This window comes from Diceros bicornis, chromosome 32 (assembly GCF_020826845.1).
Source record: "Diceros bicornis minor isolate mBicDic1 chromosome 32, mDicBic1.mat.cur, whole genome shotgun sequence".
Classification (NCBI taxonomy): domain Eukaryota; kingdom Metazoa; phylum Chordata; class Mammalia; order Perissodactyla; family Rhinocerotidae; genus Diceros; species Diceros bicornis.
The window spans coordinates 18,873,889-18,892,966 of NC_080771.1; the positions used below are offsets into that span (position 1 = coordinate 18,873,889).

Here is a 19,078-nt window from a genome sequence, read left to right on the forward strand (position 1 = left end):
TGGCTGTCCAGGAGCAAACTGACGCTGGAACACTCCTAGGACAGCCCAACCTTCAAATCCCAGCTCTGCCCCTTGCTAGCTGTTTCACCTCTGCCTTTTTATCTTGGCTGAGCCTCTGTTTCCCACTGTATAGAACAGGGATAATGTCTTTATGGGGGTTGTTATAAGATATAAATAACATGAAATGCTGAGGTAAAGTGGTGGGCACATGTCTCCCATATAGTAATATCTCAGTAAGAACACTTTTATTATCATCCTGGTTGGAGGGGACAGGTTGAGTGAATCCATGGGCCCTCTCCTGCTGCTTCTTTCCTGCTTCTGTTCCCTTCTGTCCAGAATGGTGGTCTGTCCTGGAGAGGGGCAGATGCAGATACCTCTCTCCCATACCTACCTTCTCTCAGTGGGACCCCACACCCTTCCCCCTCAGGTAGCAAAACGTTGCAAAGGGAACTTGGCTGGGTTTCTGTATCCCCAGCCCTCCTCACACAACAGCCACCAAGCCCCAGTTGCTTGGTTCTGCTCTAAGGCTCAATTCATTCATTCATTCCACTGATTTGTACTACTGTGTGGAAGGCCCTTGTGCTCATGTTCATACGTGTCATCTAATCCTTGGGTCGATCTCACATAGCTATGATTTGTTGTTCCCATTTTGTAGACATGGTAACCGAGGCCTGCGAAGTCACAGGCCAGAAACAGAAGAGCCAGACACACCTGGTGTAGGGCTTCAGGGAACTAAAACTTCACCCCCCACCCCCTACCCGTGTCCTCAGACAGCAGCTGGAGTTCCAGAAAGTTCCCTGGGCACTAGCCCAGGTTTCACAGATGGTGTCCCTGCAGGCAGCCAGGGGCCACGCACAGATGAGTCAAGACTGACAAGGGACTATCTGATAGGCCAGCTGTGACATGAGCTGCTTGATGTCCCTTGCCCACCGAGGCCTGGGTGCCAGGAGGGCCAGCTGAATGACTCAGCGACACCTGTCACCCCCACCACCTCCCATCCCCAGCTGAAAAGAGACACCACAGACACCTTAGCCAGATCTGGGCTGTCACTGCAGAGGAGCACATGTGGGGAAACCCACAGCTAGGTATTGGTGGTTGGGAAGGCTCCCTGGGGCCTGAGCACTCTTTGGAGCAGGGAGCTTCAACTGTGGCAATGGGGGGTAATGCCTGGAAGATCACCTGAAATGGGCCCAGATCCATTTTAAATCTTCACAGAGAACGCCCAAGCAATTTTCACGACTACCCCCACATCACACGTGATGAAACTAGGTGACATGGGTTGATGGTTTCACCTTTCTGAGCTTGGGCAGCCAGATCTTACTTACTAGGTGGTGAAGCCACGCCCTCCTGAAATCTGGCGTTGGGGGTAGGCGTAGGCTCTTCCATTCAGGCAACAGCGCCCCCTGCCAGCTGAGCAGTGCCTGCTAAACTGCTCAGGTTTCTCTTTACTCCCTAGCTGGAGATCTTGGGAAGTGAATGACTTATTTTAGAAGTGTGTTTCCTCACCTGCAAAATAAGGATAATAAAGAATAGCAGGGCTGGCCCCGTGGCTTAGCGGTTAAGTGCACGCCCTCTGCCGCTGGCAGCCCAGGTTCAGATCCCGGGCGTGCACCGAAGCACCGATTTCCCGGCCATGCTGAGGCTGCGTCCCACATGCAGCAACTAGAAGGATGTGCAACTATGACGTACAACTATCTACTGGGGCTTTGGGGGAAAAAAAAAAGGAGGAGGATTGGCAATAGATGTTAGCTCAGAGCCGGTCTTCCTCAGTAAAAAGAGGAGGATTAGCATGGATGTTAGCTCAGGGCTGATCTTCCTCACGCACACACACAAAAAGAATAGCAACTACCACACAGGGCTGGATCGAGGATTAACCGACCAAGTAGTATATGTAAAGCCCTCGGCCAGTGCCCACTCCAGGACAGGCTCAATGTTGTCAGCAGGCCCTCAAGAACAGATTTGCCAAGTGCCCGGGCTCCCGAGGCCTCTGGAGTCTCTGCCCACAATCGCATCCGAGCCTCAGAAGGGATGAGGTGGGCGGGGCAAGGCTTCTTAATATCCTCATTTACCCTCAAAGAAAGAAACTGCAGCAGGGAATCGTGGTATTACGGCTCCTAACTGGCTGAGCCGAGGTCTAAGTCCTATGGTTTGTCCTGGTGACCGGCACCTGGTGGGGGGAGGCAGAGGCCCTGGACTTCAGCACCTGGGGTGATGCACACCTCCAGGGGCACTGGTGGAGAGGGTGCTTCAGGTTCCTTTCAACAGAAAAATCTGCTGTCACTGCCCTGACCAGGGGACCAGACTGAGCATCACCAACAGTGGGCCCAGCTGGCATCACTCAGCTACTAGGGGATGCTGAAGGATACATACAACACTACTGGGCAAGATTGTCATTAATACACTCAAACCTGAACTCAATCAACTTCTGGTCTACAGGAAACACAGCAGGCAAAGGAACAGATCAGACGGTGGGACTTCTCTAGGATAACTCATCTGGACTTTTGAAAAAAGTCAGTGTCAAGAAAGATAAAAGGTGTGGGGGGGGAGATAGTTCTAGAAGAGGCTGAAGAGAGATAACAACCAAATGCAATACATGAACCTTGACTGGAGCCTGATTAAAAAAAAAACTATGAATGACATTTTGGGGAAATTTATATATGACTGGATAGTACATGGTGTTAGGGAATTGTTCATTCTTTGGCCAGATAACAGTACTGTGGTTACACAGGTTTACTCTTACAAGACACAGGATGAAGTACTTGGAAGTGAAGGGTCATGTGTCTGCAGCTTACTCTCAAATTTATTTATACTATACACACACAGATAAATAAAGCTAATGTTGCAACATGTTAACAACTGTTAAATCTAGCTGGTGGGTATACAAGTGTCTTCACTATACTACTCTTGCCATTTTTTGGTATACCTGCAACTTTTCCTAATCAAACCATCGGAAGAAATTTTAAAGATGAACTGGAACTGCGCCTCATTGACCCAGCCTGTTTAGGCACTCACTACACCACCCCCTCTCAAACCTGGAGCAACCCCAGCAAGATGAAAGACTCTAAGGCACACTAGGAAATGAATATAAATTAAGGGTTTATTACAAAATGCAAAATGTTAGTTTCTCATTTTCAGTGATTCAAGAAAACAAGGCCATGAGCCCTGGGCGGGGCTGGGAGCGAAAAGGCAGGCTCAGGAGCGGGCCGACAGACACTGGTTCACGACCTCCAGTAGGTGGGTGTTCTCCAGGGCAGCTGCCACTCGCTCCTTATCCGCAAGCTGCTTGTTCACTGGGTGGGTAGAAAGCAGTAGGGAAGGAGGATCAAAGCCAGGCCTGCTGGCAGCCCTACCTCTAAGTCTTTGTGTATATAAATACACATACACCCCTACCAACAAGGCCCTCCTGTCATCTCCTTCCCAGGATCCTAAGCCTCGATCAGGTTACCACAACCACCTGAGCCCACACTTAGCCCACCTTCTTGGGACCCCTCCCACCTGGCTGCTCATGTCTGCCTGCCTCCTGAACTATAAAGCCCCACACACCCTGGTCCTGTGTACTGAGAAGAGGGAGAGGGCAGGAGTGGGAGAACATGGTAAGCACAGAAGACTCAAGTCAACTCAGGCAAGCTTTGCTCTAGGCTGCCACCTCCACTGCAGAGTCACCCACCCAGTGCCTCTCCTACCGGCCATCTTGCCCTACCAACCACCATGGCAAGGGGGAAGCCTCAGGGCCAGTGCCCCAACGTCAGCCCACACTTACCTGCATGCTCCGAGGCATGGGTCCCAGGTGTAATGTGCACGTCCATCTGGGAGAGAGAGGGGTGGGGCCTGAGCACTCACTCCCCTGTCTATCCCCTTCTCTCTGCCCCACTCACCACCTCCAGCTGATCCTTCTTCCTAACCATGCCTTCAGATTCTGGCCCTTCCATTACACCCCAAACACACCCACAACCACTCCATCTCTACCCAAAGGACTGGCCAACTGCTGTTGACTTAAAGCTGTGCCTGTGCCCCATCCCTGCTCCAAACCTATCTACAGCTCCCTACTGCCTTTCCTGCCACACTCCTCACTACCCTTCTGCACTTTCCAGCTCAGGCCTTTATTCTTGTTGTCCCATTCAAGTGGGAAGCTTCCTCCCAGTTTCATCTCTGCTAGTTGGGATCCTTCCAGGCCTCACTCTGATGTCCATGCTCTTGCTCTCCATGTCGTCCTCAGGAGCAGAGGCTCACGCTTGCCCCACCCCCAAAGCTCAGTTTCAACTTACCTTGAAACGCTGGGGAAGGGATCGCAGAAGCTTGACTTTGATGGATAGGCCAATAAGAGTGGCCATGCTGCAGTGCGGAATAGTGGGTGTGAAGGCCACGGCCACTGTGCTGTCGGGGTCACTCACCTGGTTGGGGGGTGGGATGTCAAGAGTCACGGCAGTCCCAGCCCGGAGTCCCTCTTCTTAGTTTGTTGCTTCAGACAAGTTGTCTGACCACTATAGGCCTGTTTCCTCATCCATAAAATGGACACAGCAATCCCCTCTTCCAAAGGTCCCCTGAGGAGTCCGTGAGCTGAGAGAACGCCAGCCCCCTGGTGCACAGCTGAGGCTTTCTGACTCTCCCCAACACGTCGTTCCCCTCGGACGCTGGGAGTCACTCACCTGAACCCGCACTTGCTCTACTACGTTCAATTCTTCCAGCGTCAGTGGATGCTCCGGGTCATTGATGGAGCGAATCAGATGTGGCACGTGAAGGAAAGAGGACTCTGCGCCTTTGCCCACTCAGAACCCTCTGCCGGGAACGCCCGGCCCCGACACAGCTCCACCGCCTGCTGGACATCACTTCAGCCCCCTCCCAGACCCCACGAACCCGCCCGCGCCCGGCAGCGGCGGATATCGAAGATCTCGCGCGCGTCGATGCTGTCTGGAACCTGCTCGTCCTCCTCGCCCGCGGTCACCGGCCGCTCCCCAGAGCGCTCGTAGATGAGGGGGTTAGCGTTCTCCAGGAGGCCGCCCCCTACCCCGCCGCCGCCCACCATTGCGGAACCGCTACCGGCCGCTGTCGGCGTGCACTTCCGCTCCTACCCGCGCACTTCCGGGAAGGGGGCGTGGCGGGGCGACGGGGTCGCGCGAGGGACACGCCGCGCTGCCGGCACTCGGGTTTGGGAGGAGCGGTGGCCTCGAAGGGCTGTCTATGCGGACCCGGGAAAATGGAGACCACTCCAGCAAAAGCACAGAGAAGGGACCCCGGCGGCGCTGGGCCGCGCAAGCCCGTGCTGGTCATCGGAAGCCAAGGCTGGTTCTCGGGGACACTGAAGACCAGTTTGAGAACGAGCCAGGCGTATCTTAGGTACCACTTCCTCCGGGAAGTCTGCCCCTTAGGCTGGGCGGGCGCTCTGGTGCCCAGAGTTATATCCATCCTGGTTCAGTTTACTGCGTTTCGGAACCTCCAGCTGACGCGCCTGCTGTACCTTGGGCCCAGGAGTGCCCTGCCGGGTCCCCAGCGCGCGGATCAGCGGGCGTTCTTTAAATGTTTGTCAAATGCATGAATGACCGTGAACTCGATCTTAGCGGGAGGTGGGGAGAGGGAAAACGACCGGGTGGGGTTGGGAGTGTCCTTTAAGATAAGTGCCACAGTCACGTGTGCATTTAAAAAGGCGGGCCATGGCCTAGTAGGGAAGGGGCCCGCGGAGACCCTCAGACAAGCGACAGTAAGGGATGAGGGACCTTGAAGGCAGACCCAAGAAACTGATCCCTGAAAGCAAGGAAGAGCTTTCAGGATGAAGGGCAGTCGCACCTCCCTGCCTTTCCTCGTGTGGTTCCCTTCACCCTGAGTGAAGCTCGCTACCATTTCTCCATCTATGCGAATCCTAATCGTGCACCTCCTCAAGGAAGCTCTCCTGGGTTCCCCAATCACAGTTTATTCCTCCCTCTCTCGACCCCTAAACACCCTTGTCGGCCTGTAACTATAAGGAAAGAGAATGCACTTTTGAAGACAAGGTTCTTGGTATTGCGGAGGGGCTGAAGAAGCTTCGCGGCCCCTTCCAAGGAGGCCTAAGGGGGCCCGGGCAGGGGGGAAGCCGCTGTGCCAGAGCCTGCCTGCCACTGGCCTTTACCCGCTCAGTCCCGCTCTCCTGCCAAACTCGCCTTTCCAAGGCCCCGACCCCGACCCCGCGCACCCCGCCTACGCCCTGCCCAGTCCAAACTCCGGGCCTGGGCGAGGCACTCACTAATCTGTGGCTGGACCGGCAGCTGGGCAGCCTCTCGGTGAAAAGCAGCGCGCCTGCAGCCGGTAGCGCAAAAAAAAGACCCGTGAGCCCACCATGCGGCTGGACCGACTTCGCGCGCGGCTGAGCGCCGTGGCCTGTGGGCTTCTGCTTCTCCTCATGCCGGGCCAGGGTGAGGCTCCCGCAGGGGGCGACACGGGCTGGGGTCGGACTTTCTAAGTTCTGCAGAGGCAGGACCTGAGGCTGCGGGAGGGAAGGCACGAGGGAGGTGGGAGCCGGGGGAGAACGACAGCGCGGGAACCGTGCGCTAGACTTGACTCATCGCAACAGCACGGGGGTGGGCCCCCTGAGGAGCGGAGAGGTTCAAGGCTTTCCGTGGTCGCACAATACCCAGGGGCAAGCCGGCCCTAGGAGTCTGAGGAGACTCCGGGCAGGCTAGGGGCGGAATTCAGGACCTCTCTCTCTTGGTGTTTGTGGTGGAGCTGGCGCTGCCCTTGGGTGACAACAACAGCAATAATAATACCTTCCCGCCGCCATTTGGCTCTGAGTGTTGCGCCCTTGGCCAGAGGGGTGCCCTGGCACCCCCTGAGCCCGCATCCAAAGGGGCCCCAGGCAAGGTTACTGGCCCTCCAGGAATCCAGCTAGGGAAGCCCCCCGCCGCCGCCGCATCGGAGAGACTGCCGCGTCCTTCACTTTGCCCCACGCACCGCCCCGGGGCGAGGGAACATATTGGCTTCCAGGGCAAAGGTGATCGCCCTTTGTCCAGCTCCGGGTTCTCCCAGCCCTCATCGGTAGTTTAAGATGGGGGGGGGGGGGGCGGCCGCCTGGTGGCGCAAGCGGTTACGTGCGCGCGCTCCGCTGCGGCGGCCTGGGGTTCCGGGTTCGGATCCTGGTCGCGCACCCGACGCACTGCTTGTCAAGCCATGCTGTGGCAGCATCCCATATAAAGTGGAGGAAGATGGGCACGGATGTTAGCCCAGGGCCAGTCTTCCTCAGCAAAAAGTGGAGGATTAGCATTGATATTAGCTCAGGGCTGATCTTCCTCACCCGCACACACACACACACACAAAGATATGCGGGCACCGAGCCTGGGCCCTCTGCAGCTCCTGGGCCCCCTCTTGCGGGGCGTGACCCTCTCACTCAAAAGGGCTCTACTTGTGCGACTAGACTATCCTCTCCCTTCCCCTCGAACTGCCCAGGAGACGTCCACACTCATCCCTCCCCCACGGCCCACCAACGGGCCGGCAGCCGACCAGGCTCTTGGAGGTCATGGAGACCTTCCAGCAGGGTGATATGCTAGGCCTTGCTGACGCTTCCCTTTAAAAATGTTAATTTTGTGTGTGTGTGTGTGAGGGAGATGATATGATGTCTGGGATTTGCTTCAAATAACGGTGCAAGGGACAAGTGGTCGTCCAGACAAAACTAGGCTGCCCAGGTCTTGATAATTGTTGAAGGTAGATCATGGGACATTGGGTTTGTTATATCATTCTCTTTACCTCAGATGGGGAGCCCCTCCATGCTGTGTATCTTCCTCCACTTTCTATAGGACGCCGCCACAGCATGGCCTGCCAAGCGGTGCATTGGGGCGCACCGGGGATCCGAACCAGCGAACCCTGGGCCACCGCACGCACACTTAACCGCTTGCGCCACTGGGCCGGCCCTTCATCTGTAAATTTTTCATCGTGTCCTACTAAAAGAAAAGGAATGATTTCTTAATGTAATCAAACATGTAGTCAAATATTCTTATTTCATATTATCTCAAATGATATTTACAGGTTTTTGGGATTTTTTTGGTGAGGAAGACTGGCTCTGAACTAACATCCATTGCCAATCCTCCTGTTTTTGGTGAGGAAGATTAGCCCTGAGCTAACATCTGTGCCCATCTTCCTCTATTTTGTTTTTTTTTTTTTTTTTCATGAGATCAGCCCTGTGCTAACATCTGCCAATCCTCCTCTTTTTTCGCTGAGGAAGACTGGCCCTGAGCTAACATCCGTGCCCATCTTCCTCCACTTTATATGGGACACCGCCACGGCATGGCTTGACAAGCAGTGCGTCGGGTGCGCGCCCAGGATCCGAACCGGTGAACCCGGGCCGCCGCAGTGGAGCGCGCGCACTTAACCGCTTGCACCACTGGGCTGGCCCCCTCTTCCTTTATTTTGTATGTGAGATGCCACCACAGCATGGCTTAATGAGTGGTGTGTAGATCTGCGCCCGGGATCCAAACCCCAGGCCACCAAAGCAGAACATGCGAACTTAACCACTACCCCACGGGGCCAGCCCCTACAGGGTTATTTTTTGAAAAATCAGGATTCAAATAAGGTTCATACTTTGAAAATTGGTAGATGTATTTCTTTTTTTTAATAACAGCTTTGAGATATAATTTGCATAGCATACCATTCATCCATTTAAAGTGTACAATTCAATGGTTTTTAGTATATTCGCAGAGTTCACCATGTCAATTCCCCTTTCCCCCAGCTTCAGCCCTAGGCAACCATCAGTCTACTTTCTGTCTCCACGGATATGCCAGTTCTGGACATTTCATATAAATGGAATCATCCAATGTGTTGTCCTTTGTGTCTGGCTTCTTTCACTGAGCATCATACTTTCAAGGTTCATCTGTGTTGTATCACGTTCAGTACTTCTTTTTATTGCTGAATAATATTTCATTGTGTAGATATGATACATTTTATTGATCCATTTATCAGTTGATGGACATTTAAATTGTTTCCACTTTTTTTTTTTTTTTTTTTTTTGGCGAGGAAGATTGTCCCTGAGCTAATATTTGTGCCAGTCTTCCTCTATTTTTGTATATGGGTCACCACCACAGCATGGCTTGATGAGTGGTGTAGGTCTGAGCTAGGGATCCGAACCCGCAAACCTGGGCTGCCGAAGCAGAGCACACTGAACTTAATCACTACACCACCGGGCCGGCCCCTGTTTCCACATTTTGGCTACTATAGATAATCCTGCTGTGAACATTCATGTCCAAGTTTTTGTGTGGACACGTTTTCAATTCTCTTGGGCTTATTCCTAGGAGTGGAATATCTGGGTCATATGGTAACTCTATTTAACCTTTTGAAGAACTGCCAGATTGTCTTCCAAAGTTTCTGCACAATTTTACCCTCTCACCAGCAATGTATGAAGGTTCCAATTTTTCCACATCCTTACCAACGTTTGTTATTATCTATCTTTTTGACATGTTTTGTGAGTCTCTTTCAATCTTCAGATTCCTCCTCTGCCTTTCTTTTACTTTCCTTGTAATTTTGTTGTTGTGTGGAAGAAACCAGCTTATTTCTCTAGAGAGGATCCCGAGTTTGGGTTTAACTGATTAGTGTCTTTTAACTGTTTCTCTGTATAACTTGTATTTATATGCCTGTAAACTTGTATTTATATTCTAGAGGCTTGATCAGATTTGGATGTTAGGTTTTGCTTTGCTTTGTTTTGTGGCAAGACTACTTCATATGTGGTGCTGGGACTTCAATAGAAAACACACAATGTCTGATTGTCTTGCTTTCTGTGACAAAATAAACTGTTGTCATCCCAGTCAGATTTCAATGTGCATTTCTCCAGGCACAAGTGAGGTGAACATCTCTTCATTTGTGTGAGAACCATTTATTAGTCTTCCTTATTCTGTCTGAACAGATCCTTTCACCATTTCATAGCCTTTCCCCAAATATGCGCAGGTGGCATATTTCTTATTCATTTGTTCATTTTCTCATTCACTTGAAATTCTTTATCTATTGAGAATATCGGCTCTTTCTCCGTTAGGTGACTTTCAATCACTTCCTCCCTCCTTAATCCCCATAGCAGGACAGGCTGAGCTCTTTAGTTCTAGTGACAGCTGCACTTCTCTTTTGTAGTTCTCCTCATAACAACATTCTCTTTGGAGGATACTTTCCTTATGTCATTTCTTGCCACCTAGAGCATGAGATTCCCAAGGACAGGAACCTTGTCTGTCCACGCCCCACAGTTCTGCTGCCTCATCTCACCTGGCACTCAGTCAGTAAAAGGACATTCTCAGCCCATCAAGCTCATGTGATCATTGTTTGAAGCTCCTGGGGCTAAACTATGATACCAAGCCACAAGGGGCCTCTCTGAGAGTGGTGGAAAAGGCTGGGGCCGGACCTAGGGAAGGCAGTGGAGTAGGGGCAGGGTTACAGGCAGGAAATTTGTAAAGCAAGTGTTTGTAGATCAGGATCCCTTGAGCTGAGCTGCGGATGGGAAGGAGGCAGCAACATTAATAGTCTGGGAGGGCAGCTGATTGGGTAAACCCAACCCTGATGTCCATTTCTCTGCCCACAGGCCAGGACTCTGCCAGCCCCATCCGGACCACGTACACGGGGCAGGTGCGGGGGAGCCTCGTGCATGTGAAGGGCACTGACGTGGGGGTCCACACCTTCCTGGGAATTCCCTTTGCCAAGCCGCCTCTAGGGCCACTGCGATTTGCACCCCCTGAGCCCCCTGAATCTTGGAGTGGTGTAAAGGATGGGACCTCCCACCCAGCCATGTAAGCAGAGGGTCCAGGGAACTCCAAGCCCTGGGGTGGAGGGTATTCTGAACTCTGGGCCAGGCTGCAGTTTTCATTTCATCTAAACCCCCACAGCCACTTTTCCCTCTAGGTCTGGGCGATTCCCATGTGCATTTTCCTGATGAGCATGCTGAGGCTCAGAAGGATGAAGTAACTTGCCCAGGCTCAGGGCTTGGCGCTCAAAGGGCCTTAGCTCCAGGTGCTGACGAGATGAGCAGAGACACACATCTGCCTACGTTCCAGCTATGTCATGTGTTCTCTGCCCCCAGGGGGAGGTGTCTCCTGGAGGGGTTCAGGGTGGCTCCCTGAACCTTGTAGGAGCCCCTGACTCGAGCAGCAATACTATAGATCCCTGAGGAGTGGGGAACCCCCACTCTCCACAGTCACTGTACCAACCGACAAGGCCAGGTGCCACTGGCCAAGGGACTGTGTATGTTCTTACAACCGGCAACTGCAGGAGTGATGAGGCTCCCTGAGCATCTAGACTTGGGATGAGGGGGGTCCCACTGCCCTTCTCGTGAGAAGGTAACATCCATTCATTCAGGCAGCACATGCATGTGGCCTACTCCCCTGTTCCGGGCCTGTCTGGGTACCGGGGGACAGTGGTGAGTGTCCACACATGCAACTGATGGTTGTCATAAAGACCCCCAAGAGTCAAGATTTCCCAGCCTTGGGAGGATTTGTATCCAAGGCCCTCACAACCTTGAGGCCTCCCTGGAAGACTGGGGTCCATCCCAGCGTCCCCAGAGCCTGTGGCCTGTAACTTGGTAGGGACCAAGTATGAGTAGGGTATCAGGGGAAGGGGGACTAGGGTGGCTGGGAGCAAATCTGAGCCCAGCATCTAGTTTTGGCCACAGCATGGTCCCTGGACTGACTGCCTGCCATGGTCACCAGGTGTCTGCAGAACTTTGCTAGAATGGATTCAATAGCCCTGAAACTGTGGAATGTGTCCCTGCCTTCCACCTCCATGTCTGAAGACTGCCTGTACCTCAGCATCTACACACCTGCCCATACCCACGAGGGCTCCAACCTGCCTGTGAGTGCCAGGCCACGCTGGCTAGGATGTGGGAGGACTTTTGTTCTGCAGGAAGATTAGAAAGGAGAAAATCAGCCTGGGCCCCACTGCAGTGTGGACCCTGTAGAGAAGCCTCTCACTGTCAGGTCCAAGAGAGTGCTTCTTCTCCAGTGTGGGCGGCTCATCCCTGGGCATGGGGTCACAGAACCCTGGCTGCCGCCAGAGGTCAGAAGCTGTGGCTCTGTGATGGACCCAGGACTCACCTCACCCACTTATGCCCAGGAGACCCACTCAGGTGCCTGAGGGCTGCACTTGGAGGCGGCTAGTGACCTCAGCAGTGGATTATCGGTTGGGCCATTGAGAATGGAGATCACTTTTAATTAATGTGCATGTGGGATGATCAGGGAGATGCCCCTTTTCTTTCCACCTCTGAGAAGGTTCTGGGAGAAATGGAGCCAGATTTTGGTACATGGAGTGGGCCCCAAAGTATGGGAGACCCAGTTTTCCCGATAGAACTTGAGTCACCTTTGGTCCAGATCATCAAGACACCACCCTGCCACCGCTTGAGCGGTTTGTCTAGGTCAGAGCCCTGGTAGAGTTTGGGCTGGATGGGAGCCACATAGTGTCTGTGCCTTGATTTTCCCAGGTGATGGTGTGGATCCACGGTGGTGCGCTTGTGCTGGGCATGGCCTCCATGTATGACGGCTCCGTGTTGGCAGCCTTCGAGGATGTGGTGGTGGTCATTATCCAGTACCGCCTGGGTGTTCTGGGCTTCTTCAGGTGAGACTGGGGCTGGGCTGGGCAACATGGGCTGAGTGGAGCCAGGCAGCCTCATGATCCCTGTCCCTGCCACCTCTCAGCACTGGAGACAAGCATGCAGCTGGCAACTGGGGCTACCTGGACCAAGTGGCTGCCTTACGCTGGGTCCAGCAGAATATCGCCTACTTTGGAGGTGACCCTGGCCATGTGACCATTTTTGGCGAGTCTGCGGGTGGCACAAGTGTGTCCTCACACATTGTGTCCCCCATGTCCCAAGGACTCTTCCACCGTGCTATCATGGAGAGTGGCGTGGCCCTGCTGCCTGACCTCATCGCCAACTCATCTGACGTGGTCTCCACAGTGAGTGCCCCCAACCGTGGGAAGCCTAGACCTGCTGCCTCATCTCTTACTTCTCAGCTCCCATTACTCTGTCTGTTGAGCGGGGATAACAAGGACTCCCCTGCCATCAGAGCGTCTTGGGATGTGCTGCCTATCCGGGGATGGTTCAAGGGTCAGAATCCACAGACCTCTGCCATCGCAGAGGCTAAGTATCGCGATACTCTGTGAGATTTGGGGTGCACCTGCCTCCAACTGGGGTGTTGGGCAAACCTCTTTCCCCTGCCTGGTCTCTTTACAGATGGTGGCCAACCTGTCTGCCTGTGGCCAGATTGACTCAGCGGCCCTGGTGGACTGCCTGCGGGGCAAGAGTGAAGAGGAGATTCTGGCCATCAACAAGGTCAAGCTGAATGAACATGGCTGTGGAGGAAGGGGGCTGATAGATGTGGGGCAGGCAAACCTGGTGCCCTTCATACTCCCCGGGCAAGTTACTCCATCCCCATGCCTTCGTGTCCTCACAGCCCTGGATGGGAAATCGAGGCTAGGCCATGCTAAGCCAGATGTAGGACCTCCTGGGGTGGGTGTGAGCATCCTGGGGTGGGCTGGGAAGGGTTGGAAGGCACTCAGAGGGCATCAGAAAATGTCTGTGACCTGACCTTGTGTGCCCCCTCAGGCCTTCAAGATCATCCCCGGCGTGGTGGATGGGATCTTCCTGCCCAGGCACCCCCAGGTGCTGCTGGCTTCTGCCGACTTTCAACCTGTCCCCAGCATCATTGGTGTCAACAATGATGAATATGGTTGGATCATCCCCTCGGTGAGGCCTAGCCCCAAGCCCCCAGGTTCTGGGGAGCCCATCCAGTGGGCCGGGCCCCAGGGCTTCCTAGTCCAGGCCCTTCCTATCCCCAACTCGAGATTCCTCCATTACCCAGGGCATAGGCACCTCTGACACCCAGAGGGAAATGGACAGAGAGACCATGAAGGCTGTTCTGCAGAAAACATCAGCAATGACGGTGAGGCTCCTGGAGTCCTACCCCAGTGGAGAAGGGCTCCTTTCCTGTCCCAAGGCAGGGGAAACCCACTCCCCAGATATCCTGCCCATGCAGCATCCCCCATGAGTAAAGGCCAGGGTCACCCCAGAGCTTAGCCATCTCCCCAACCCTGCTCCTGCTGCCTCCCTGCCCCTGCCAGCCTGCCTAACCTGACTCTTCCTGATCCACCTGGGCTAGATGTTGCCTCCTGAGTTTGGTGACCTGGTGATGGAGGAGTACATGGGGGACAGTGAGGACCCCCAGACCCTCCAAATCCAGTTCCATGAGATGATGGGGGATTCCATCTTCGTGATCCCTGCACTCCGAGTAGCAAATTTTCAGCGTGAGTATATCTGTAACTAAAGGCCAGACTAGCAAGGGGGTGGCTCAGAGCCGCTGGTCCCAGGTGAGTTCTACTGTGTCCAAGTCTCAACCCACGTCTATTTATTGGGCCCTTGGGTGCCAGGCACTGATGTCCCTCATCTCGGTAAACTCGCATGGCTAGTCTGGGAGACAGACATTTTCCCCATTTTACAGATAAGGAAACTGAGGTTCAGTGACCTTCAGTGACTTGCCCAAGACCACACAGCTAGGAAGTTCTAACACCGTGATTTGAACCCAGGCCTTTCCCACTGCCCCTGCTCCAGCCTGGGGCTCCCTCAGCCCATTATCCAGATTCCAACCAGCTTTGGACCTAGCTATCTCATGACCATAGGTGATGCAGGAAAGCTCCAGGTGAGAGGCTGCCACATCACAGCCTGTTCACCCCGCCCCACTAGGTTTCCATGCCCCCGTCTACTTCTACGAGTTCCAGCATCGGCCCAGCTTCTTCAAGGACGTCAAGCCACCCCATGTGAGGGCAGACCACGGCGATGAGGTTTTCTTTGTCTTCGGAAACTACCTCTGGAGCAGCTACAGTGAGTCTTCTTGGGCAAGGTTCCTCAGAGGCTCCTCATTTCCAGGATGTGGGATGGGACCTTGGCTGGGTCCCTGAGTGAGAGTGATTGCCCTCCCTGTACAGATGATGAAACTGAGGCTCAGAGAGAGGATGGGATCATGTGTCCAAGATCTTACAGCTAGAGAGGCTGAGCTAGAATTGGAGTCCAAGACTCTTCAGCCTGGGGCCTGTGCTCCCTCCACGTCTCCCCACCCCGACCATGGATATCTGGCATCGGTACAGAGCGGGGTGTTTCAAAGGCATATTTGTTTCTTAAATGCCTTCCCAGTGTCAGAAGGCAGAAGGGAGCCTTCTGGGTCAGGAATGAGCCTAGTGTCGGGTCAGCCAGAAGCTGGGATGAATATGCGGGATTTGGGCAAGGGGAGAGCTTGGCTCCTCTGGGCTCTGGGGGAGCGGGCAGAGAGCCAGCCCTGGGAGAACAGAGGAAGAGCCAGGGAAAAGCTACACCTGGAATGGTAGGTATGGGGGGGATAACCTATGTGCTAGACTGGGGTTCACCCTGACCTGGACCCTTGTCCTGTTGCTCTCTGTAGTTGAAATCACTGAAGAGGAGGAGCTGCTGAGCAGAAAGATAATGAAGTACTGGGCCAACTTTGCCCGAAACGGGTGAGATGTCGCACCCCTACCTCAACCTCCATGGGGGGCTTGAACCCATCCAGGGCTCCCCTTGTCTGTGATGACCTCATTAGCATACATGTGTCCTTAACTGCATGGCGGCCTCTTTCCCAGCTCCAGGACCCATATGGACAGAGAGGGGACCTGTGGGTGCTGGACACTCCTTCCATCTCGGGGTGACCTGGAGGGGGAGTGAAAGCGCTATGTTGCTGGCAGAGCCTCCCTCTGTCAGGAAGGGCCAAAGGTTGCCCCGCCCCCTAGTGGAGTTGACACTCTAGCGGGAGGTAGTTTCTTTCCTACATCTGGAAACCTCCCCCTCTCATTCCCCATGCCCACCTGGCCTGTTTGGCTGCCTTGCCTGACCCCAGTCAAGGTGCTCAGGCCTAGGCTCCATAGGGCTCAGAGTGACCCTTGCACTGCCCTGGTGGGAGGGCATGTCTACAGGAACCCCAACGGTGAAGGTCTGCCCCACTGGCCCATGTTCGACCAGGAGGACCAATACCTGCAGCTGAACCTGCAACCTGCAGTGGGCCGGGCCCTGAAGGCCCACAGGTTCCAGTTCTGGACGAAGACCCTGCCCCAGAAGATCCATGAGCTAATGCAGGCCAAGGAGAAGCACACAGAGCTGTAGCTCCCTGTGTTGGAGATGAGGGGGTAGAGGTGGGCTTGAGTGCAGGTAGGGGTCTGCCAGATGTGCCCACACACAGTGAGGAGCCACTAATTTTTTCCTTCATTCACACAGCCATTCGTTCATCCTTCCATTCATCCATCCAGCAAACATTATTACGAATCTACTGCAGGGGCCGGCCCCGTGGCTTAGTGGTTAAGTGCGCGTGCTCCGCTACTGGCGGCCTGGGTTCGGATCCTGGGTGCACACCGAAGCACTGCTTCTCCGGCCATGCTCAGGCCATGTCCCACATACAGCAACTAGAAGGATGTGCCACTATGACATACAACTATCTACTGGGGGTTTGGGGGAACAAAAAAGGAGGAGGATTGGCAATAGATGTTAGCTCAGAGCCGGTCTTCCTCAGCATAAAGAGGAGGATTAGCATGGATGTTAGCTCAGGGCTGATCTTCCTCACAAAAAAAAAAAAGAATCTACTGCATGATGTTGGTTGCCAAGACTGTCATGGATCCTCTCTTGTCAGACACACTCAATAAATTTTCCCACAAAGCTGTGGATGGGCAAACCCCAATGGAAGTTCACATTCCCCAACACCCCACTGGGCCCCAGGCCTCATCCTCCCTTCCTCACCTCCACCCACTCCCCAACCTCTCTCTCCTCTCCCTTGGAAGGAGGGTGCTTTAGGGAATGTTGCCCGCACTTGGCTCTCAGCAAGCCCCACATGCTCTTGTATCTGTAAGTGGCCAATAGAAAACCTGGACACCAGGAGCCTGGGAGCTCTGAGATCTCAGCCACGGAGGCTACCAACTACTGAGAATGTAAAAGTCCCTGTCCTCACCCATTGTCCCCCTAGATTAAATGTCATCTATCATTGACATTTAAACAACCCACTCACTCACTTATCATTTTCCCACGGAAGTGACTGGCCCCATTTTTTGTAAGAAGCAGGACTGGGCCTGTCCATGGGCCCCTGAAGCCTGGGCCAGCTATGCGGTGGCCAGGAGCACCAGGCAGGTTCCTCAGTCACCTGCCTCTGGAAGTTTACCTTTGTTCTCAGTGGTTATGCAGACACTGTAGGGCCCAAACTTTAGACGATTGTAGCACACGAGTGAAGATGTTTATCTGTGGGATATTTCCTGGAAGTAAGATTGAGAGGTCAGAGGTCCAGGCATAGCTAGGAGAAGAGACTCTTGTCCCCTGGCTCCCAAGGGCCTCTCCATCCAGGGAGGTCTCCTCTTGCCTTTTGAAATTCCCCTTGCCACCCCCCACAACCGCCCCTTCTGCTGAGCATCTTCCAACTCACCGTGGGCATCCACATGATTAGTTTTCCTATTTACCTCATTGTTTTCCCTAAACGTTGCTCCCCTCCCCCCAAAAAAAAACCCTCTCTTATATTTTATCCCAGCATGCGAAGGTACCAAATTGTGTTCACCCTGCCTCTTTGTTCCACCAAAGCACTTTCTCTCTGTCACTAGGAGGCAATGTCCCTCTTCTCATAGACCCAGGACTCCCTCTAGGCCCCTACCTCTGACCAGCTTGCCCTCTCCAGGCACTAGATTTCTCAAGAGGAAAGTTCCCCTTCTTTCTCTGCACTGTGTTTACGTCCAACCAGAGAGCCTCCTTGAAGTTGGGCGTGAAAGATGGAAATTCCTGCATTGCCTGCTGTGGCCACCAGATGGCAGACAAGGATAACCTTAAGCCTGAACTGGCTGGAACCGGGAGAGGGAAGGAGCTTTCTTTTTAGTGAACACTGACTGGTGCATAATGCTTCCTCTGCATCCTGAAAGCATTTGTTAAGCACTCATGGTATGCATGTGTCTGTGTGTTTTTCAGTCCTGCAAATGCACAGTATACTTCCCAAAAGTGGGTTCCCAGGACTAGTTTTTAGGTCTAGTTTTAGTAATCTTATTTTTTAACAGCTTTATTGTGGAATAATTTACATACAATTAAATTCATCCATTTTACGTATACAGTTTGATAAATTTGGGTCCAGTGTATATGATATACAACCACCATCACATCAAGTTTTAGAATGCTTCCATTGCCCCAAAAAGGTCCTTCGTGCTCCTTTGCAATAAATCATTTCCCTGACCCCGGTCCCATGCAACCACCGAATTGCGTCCTCTTGCTGTAATTTGCCTTTTCTACAATGTCATAGAAATAGAATCACTTTTTAGTGGCTTCTGTCACTTAGCATAACGTTTTTGAGATTCATCCAGTAGTTCTTTTCTTTCATTGCTGAGTAGTATTCCATAAATCATATGCCACATTTTATCTCTTCATCAGTTGATGGACATTTGAGTGATTTCTACTTTTTTGGCTATTTTTAATAAAGTTGTTATGATCATTTTCAGACAAGTCTTTGTGTGGACGTATACTTTTATTTCTTTTTGGATAAATAGCTAAGAGTGGAAATCCTGGGTCATATGGTGAATGTATGTTTAACTTTGAAAGAAAATACCAAACTGTCCTCCAAAGTGACTATACCATTTTTGCATCCCCACCAGCCATATACGAGGGTTCCAATTACTCCATATCCTCACCAACACTTGGTCTTATCAGTCTCTTACATTTGATTAATTTTAATGAGTGTGTAGCAGTATCTTATTGTGGTTGGTTCCCTGTTTCTCTCTCTCTTTCTCTCTCTTATGCGTGCCCAAGCCTATGAATCAAAGTTCATTGATCAAGATCAAGGGAGAGGGGTCCGGTCCCATGGCTTAGCGGTTAAGTGCGCGCGCTCCGCTGCTGGCAGCCTGGGTTCGGATCCCGGGCGCGCACTGACGCACCGCTTGTCCAGCCATGCTGAGGCCGCGTCCCACATACAGCAACTAGAAGGATGTGCAGCTATGACATACAACTATCTACTGGGGCTTTGGGGGTAAAAAATAAATAAATAAAAATCTTTATAAAAAAAAAAAGAGATCAAGGGAGAGGAAATGGTCCCACCAGGGAGGCTGCCAAAAAAGGATTCAGGCAGCTGCACTGGTTACTTTTGGCAGG

General features: G+C 52.9%; 2 protein-coding genes across 3 annotated transcripts; one reads left to right on the plus strand and one right to left on the minus strand.

The window, feature by feature from the left end:
* Positions 1–3,079: 3,079 nt before the first annotated feature.
* CIAO2B (cytosolic iron-sulfur assembly component 2B) lies at positions 3,080–5,043 on the minus strand. Its single transcript, XM_058527978.1, has 5 exons — positions 4,882–5,043; positions 4,647–4,726; positions 4,266–4,391; positions 3,761–3,806; positions 3,080–3,290 (listed from the first exon to the last, which is right to left on the minus strand). Exons 1-5 carry the CDS (start codon positions 5,021–5,023, stop codon positions 3,193–3,195), a joined length of 492 nt encoding a protein of 163 aa, XP_058383961.1. The 5' UTR covers positions 5,024–5,043; the 3' UTR covers positions 3,080–3,192.
* Positions 5,044–5,617: 574 nt separating this feature from the next.
* Positions 5,618–18,428, plus strand: CES2 (carboxylesterase 2). 2 transcript variants are annotated; one of them, XM_058527974.1, is made up of 12 exons: positions 5,618–6,383; positions 10,514–10,718; positions 11,634–11,775; positions 12,401–12,534; positions 12,615–12,873; positions 13,151–13,249; positions 13,523–13,663; positions 13,779–13,859; positions 14,076–14,220; positions 14,657–14,794; positions 15,369–15,441; positions 15,895–18,428. In XM_058527974.1, exons 1-12 carry the CDS (start codon positions 6,308–6,310, stop codon positions 16,079–16,081), a joined length of 1,680 nt encoding a protein of 559 aa, XP_058383957.1. In that variant the 5' UTR covers positions 5,618–6,307; the 3' UTR covers positions 16,082–18,428. The 2 variants fall into 2 exon arrangements, with proteins under 2 accessions (XP_058383957.1, XP_058383959.1); XM_058527976.1 differs by having other exon boundaries at positions 17,691–18,428.
* Positions 18,429–19,078: the final 650 nt, after the last annotated feature.

What these genes read in the sequence shown, in the direction of transcription:
- CES2 (XM_058527974.1), top strand. Translation starts at nt 6,308, where the DNA reads ATGCGGCTGGACCGACTTCGCGCGCGGCTGAGCGCCGTGGCCTGTGGG. An exon ending in GGTGTTCTGGGCTTCTTCAG is followed by an intron (nt 12,535 to 12,614) that starts GTGAGACTGGGG and finishes GCCACCTCTCAG; the next exon opens with CACTGGAGACAAGCATGCAG. An exon ending in AGAAAACATCAGCAATGACG is followed by an intron (nt 13,860 to 14,075) that starts GTGAGGCTCCTG and finishes CACCTGGGCTAG; the next exon opens with ATGTTGCCTCCTGAGTTTGG.
- CIAO2B (XM_058527978.1), bottom strand. Translation starts at nt 5,023, where the DNA reads ATGGTGGGCGGCGGCGGGGTAGGGGGCGGCCTCCTGGAGAACGCTAAC. An exon ending in TAGAGCAAGTGCGGGTTCAG is followed by an intron (nt 4,392 to 4,646) that starts GTGAGTGACTCC and finishes CCCCCCAACCAG; the next exon opens with GTGAGTGACCCCGACAGCAC. An exon ending in CCATGCCTCGGAGCATGCAG is followed by an intron (nt 3,291 to 3,760) that starts GTAAGTGTGGGC and finishes CTACCCACCCAG; the next exon opens with TGAACAAGCAGCTTGCGGAT.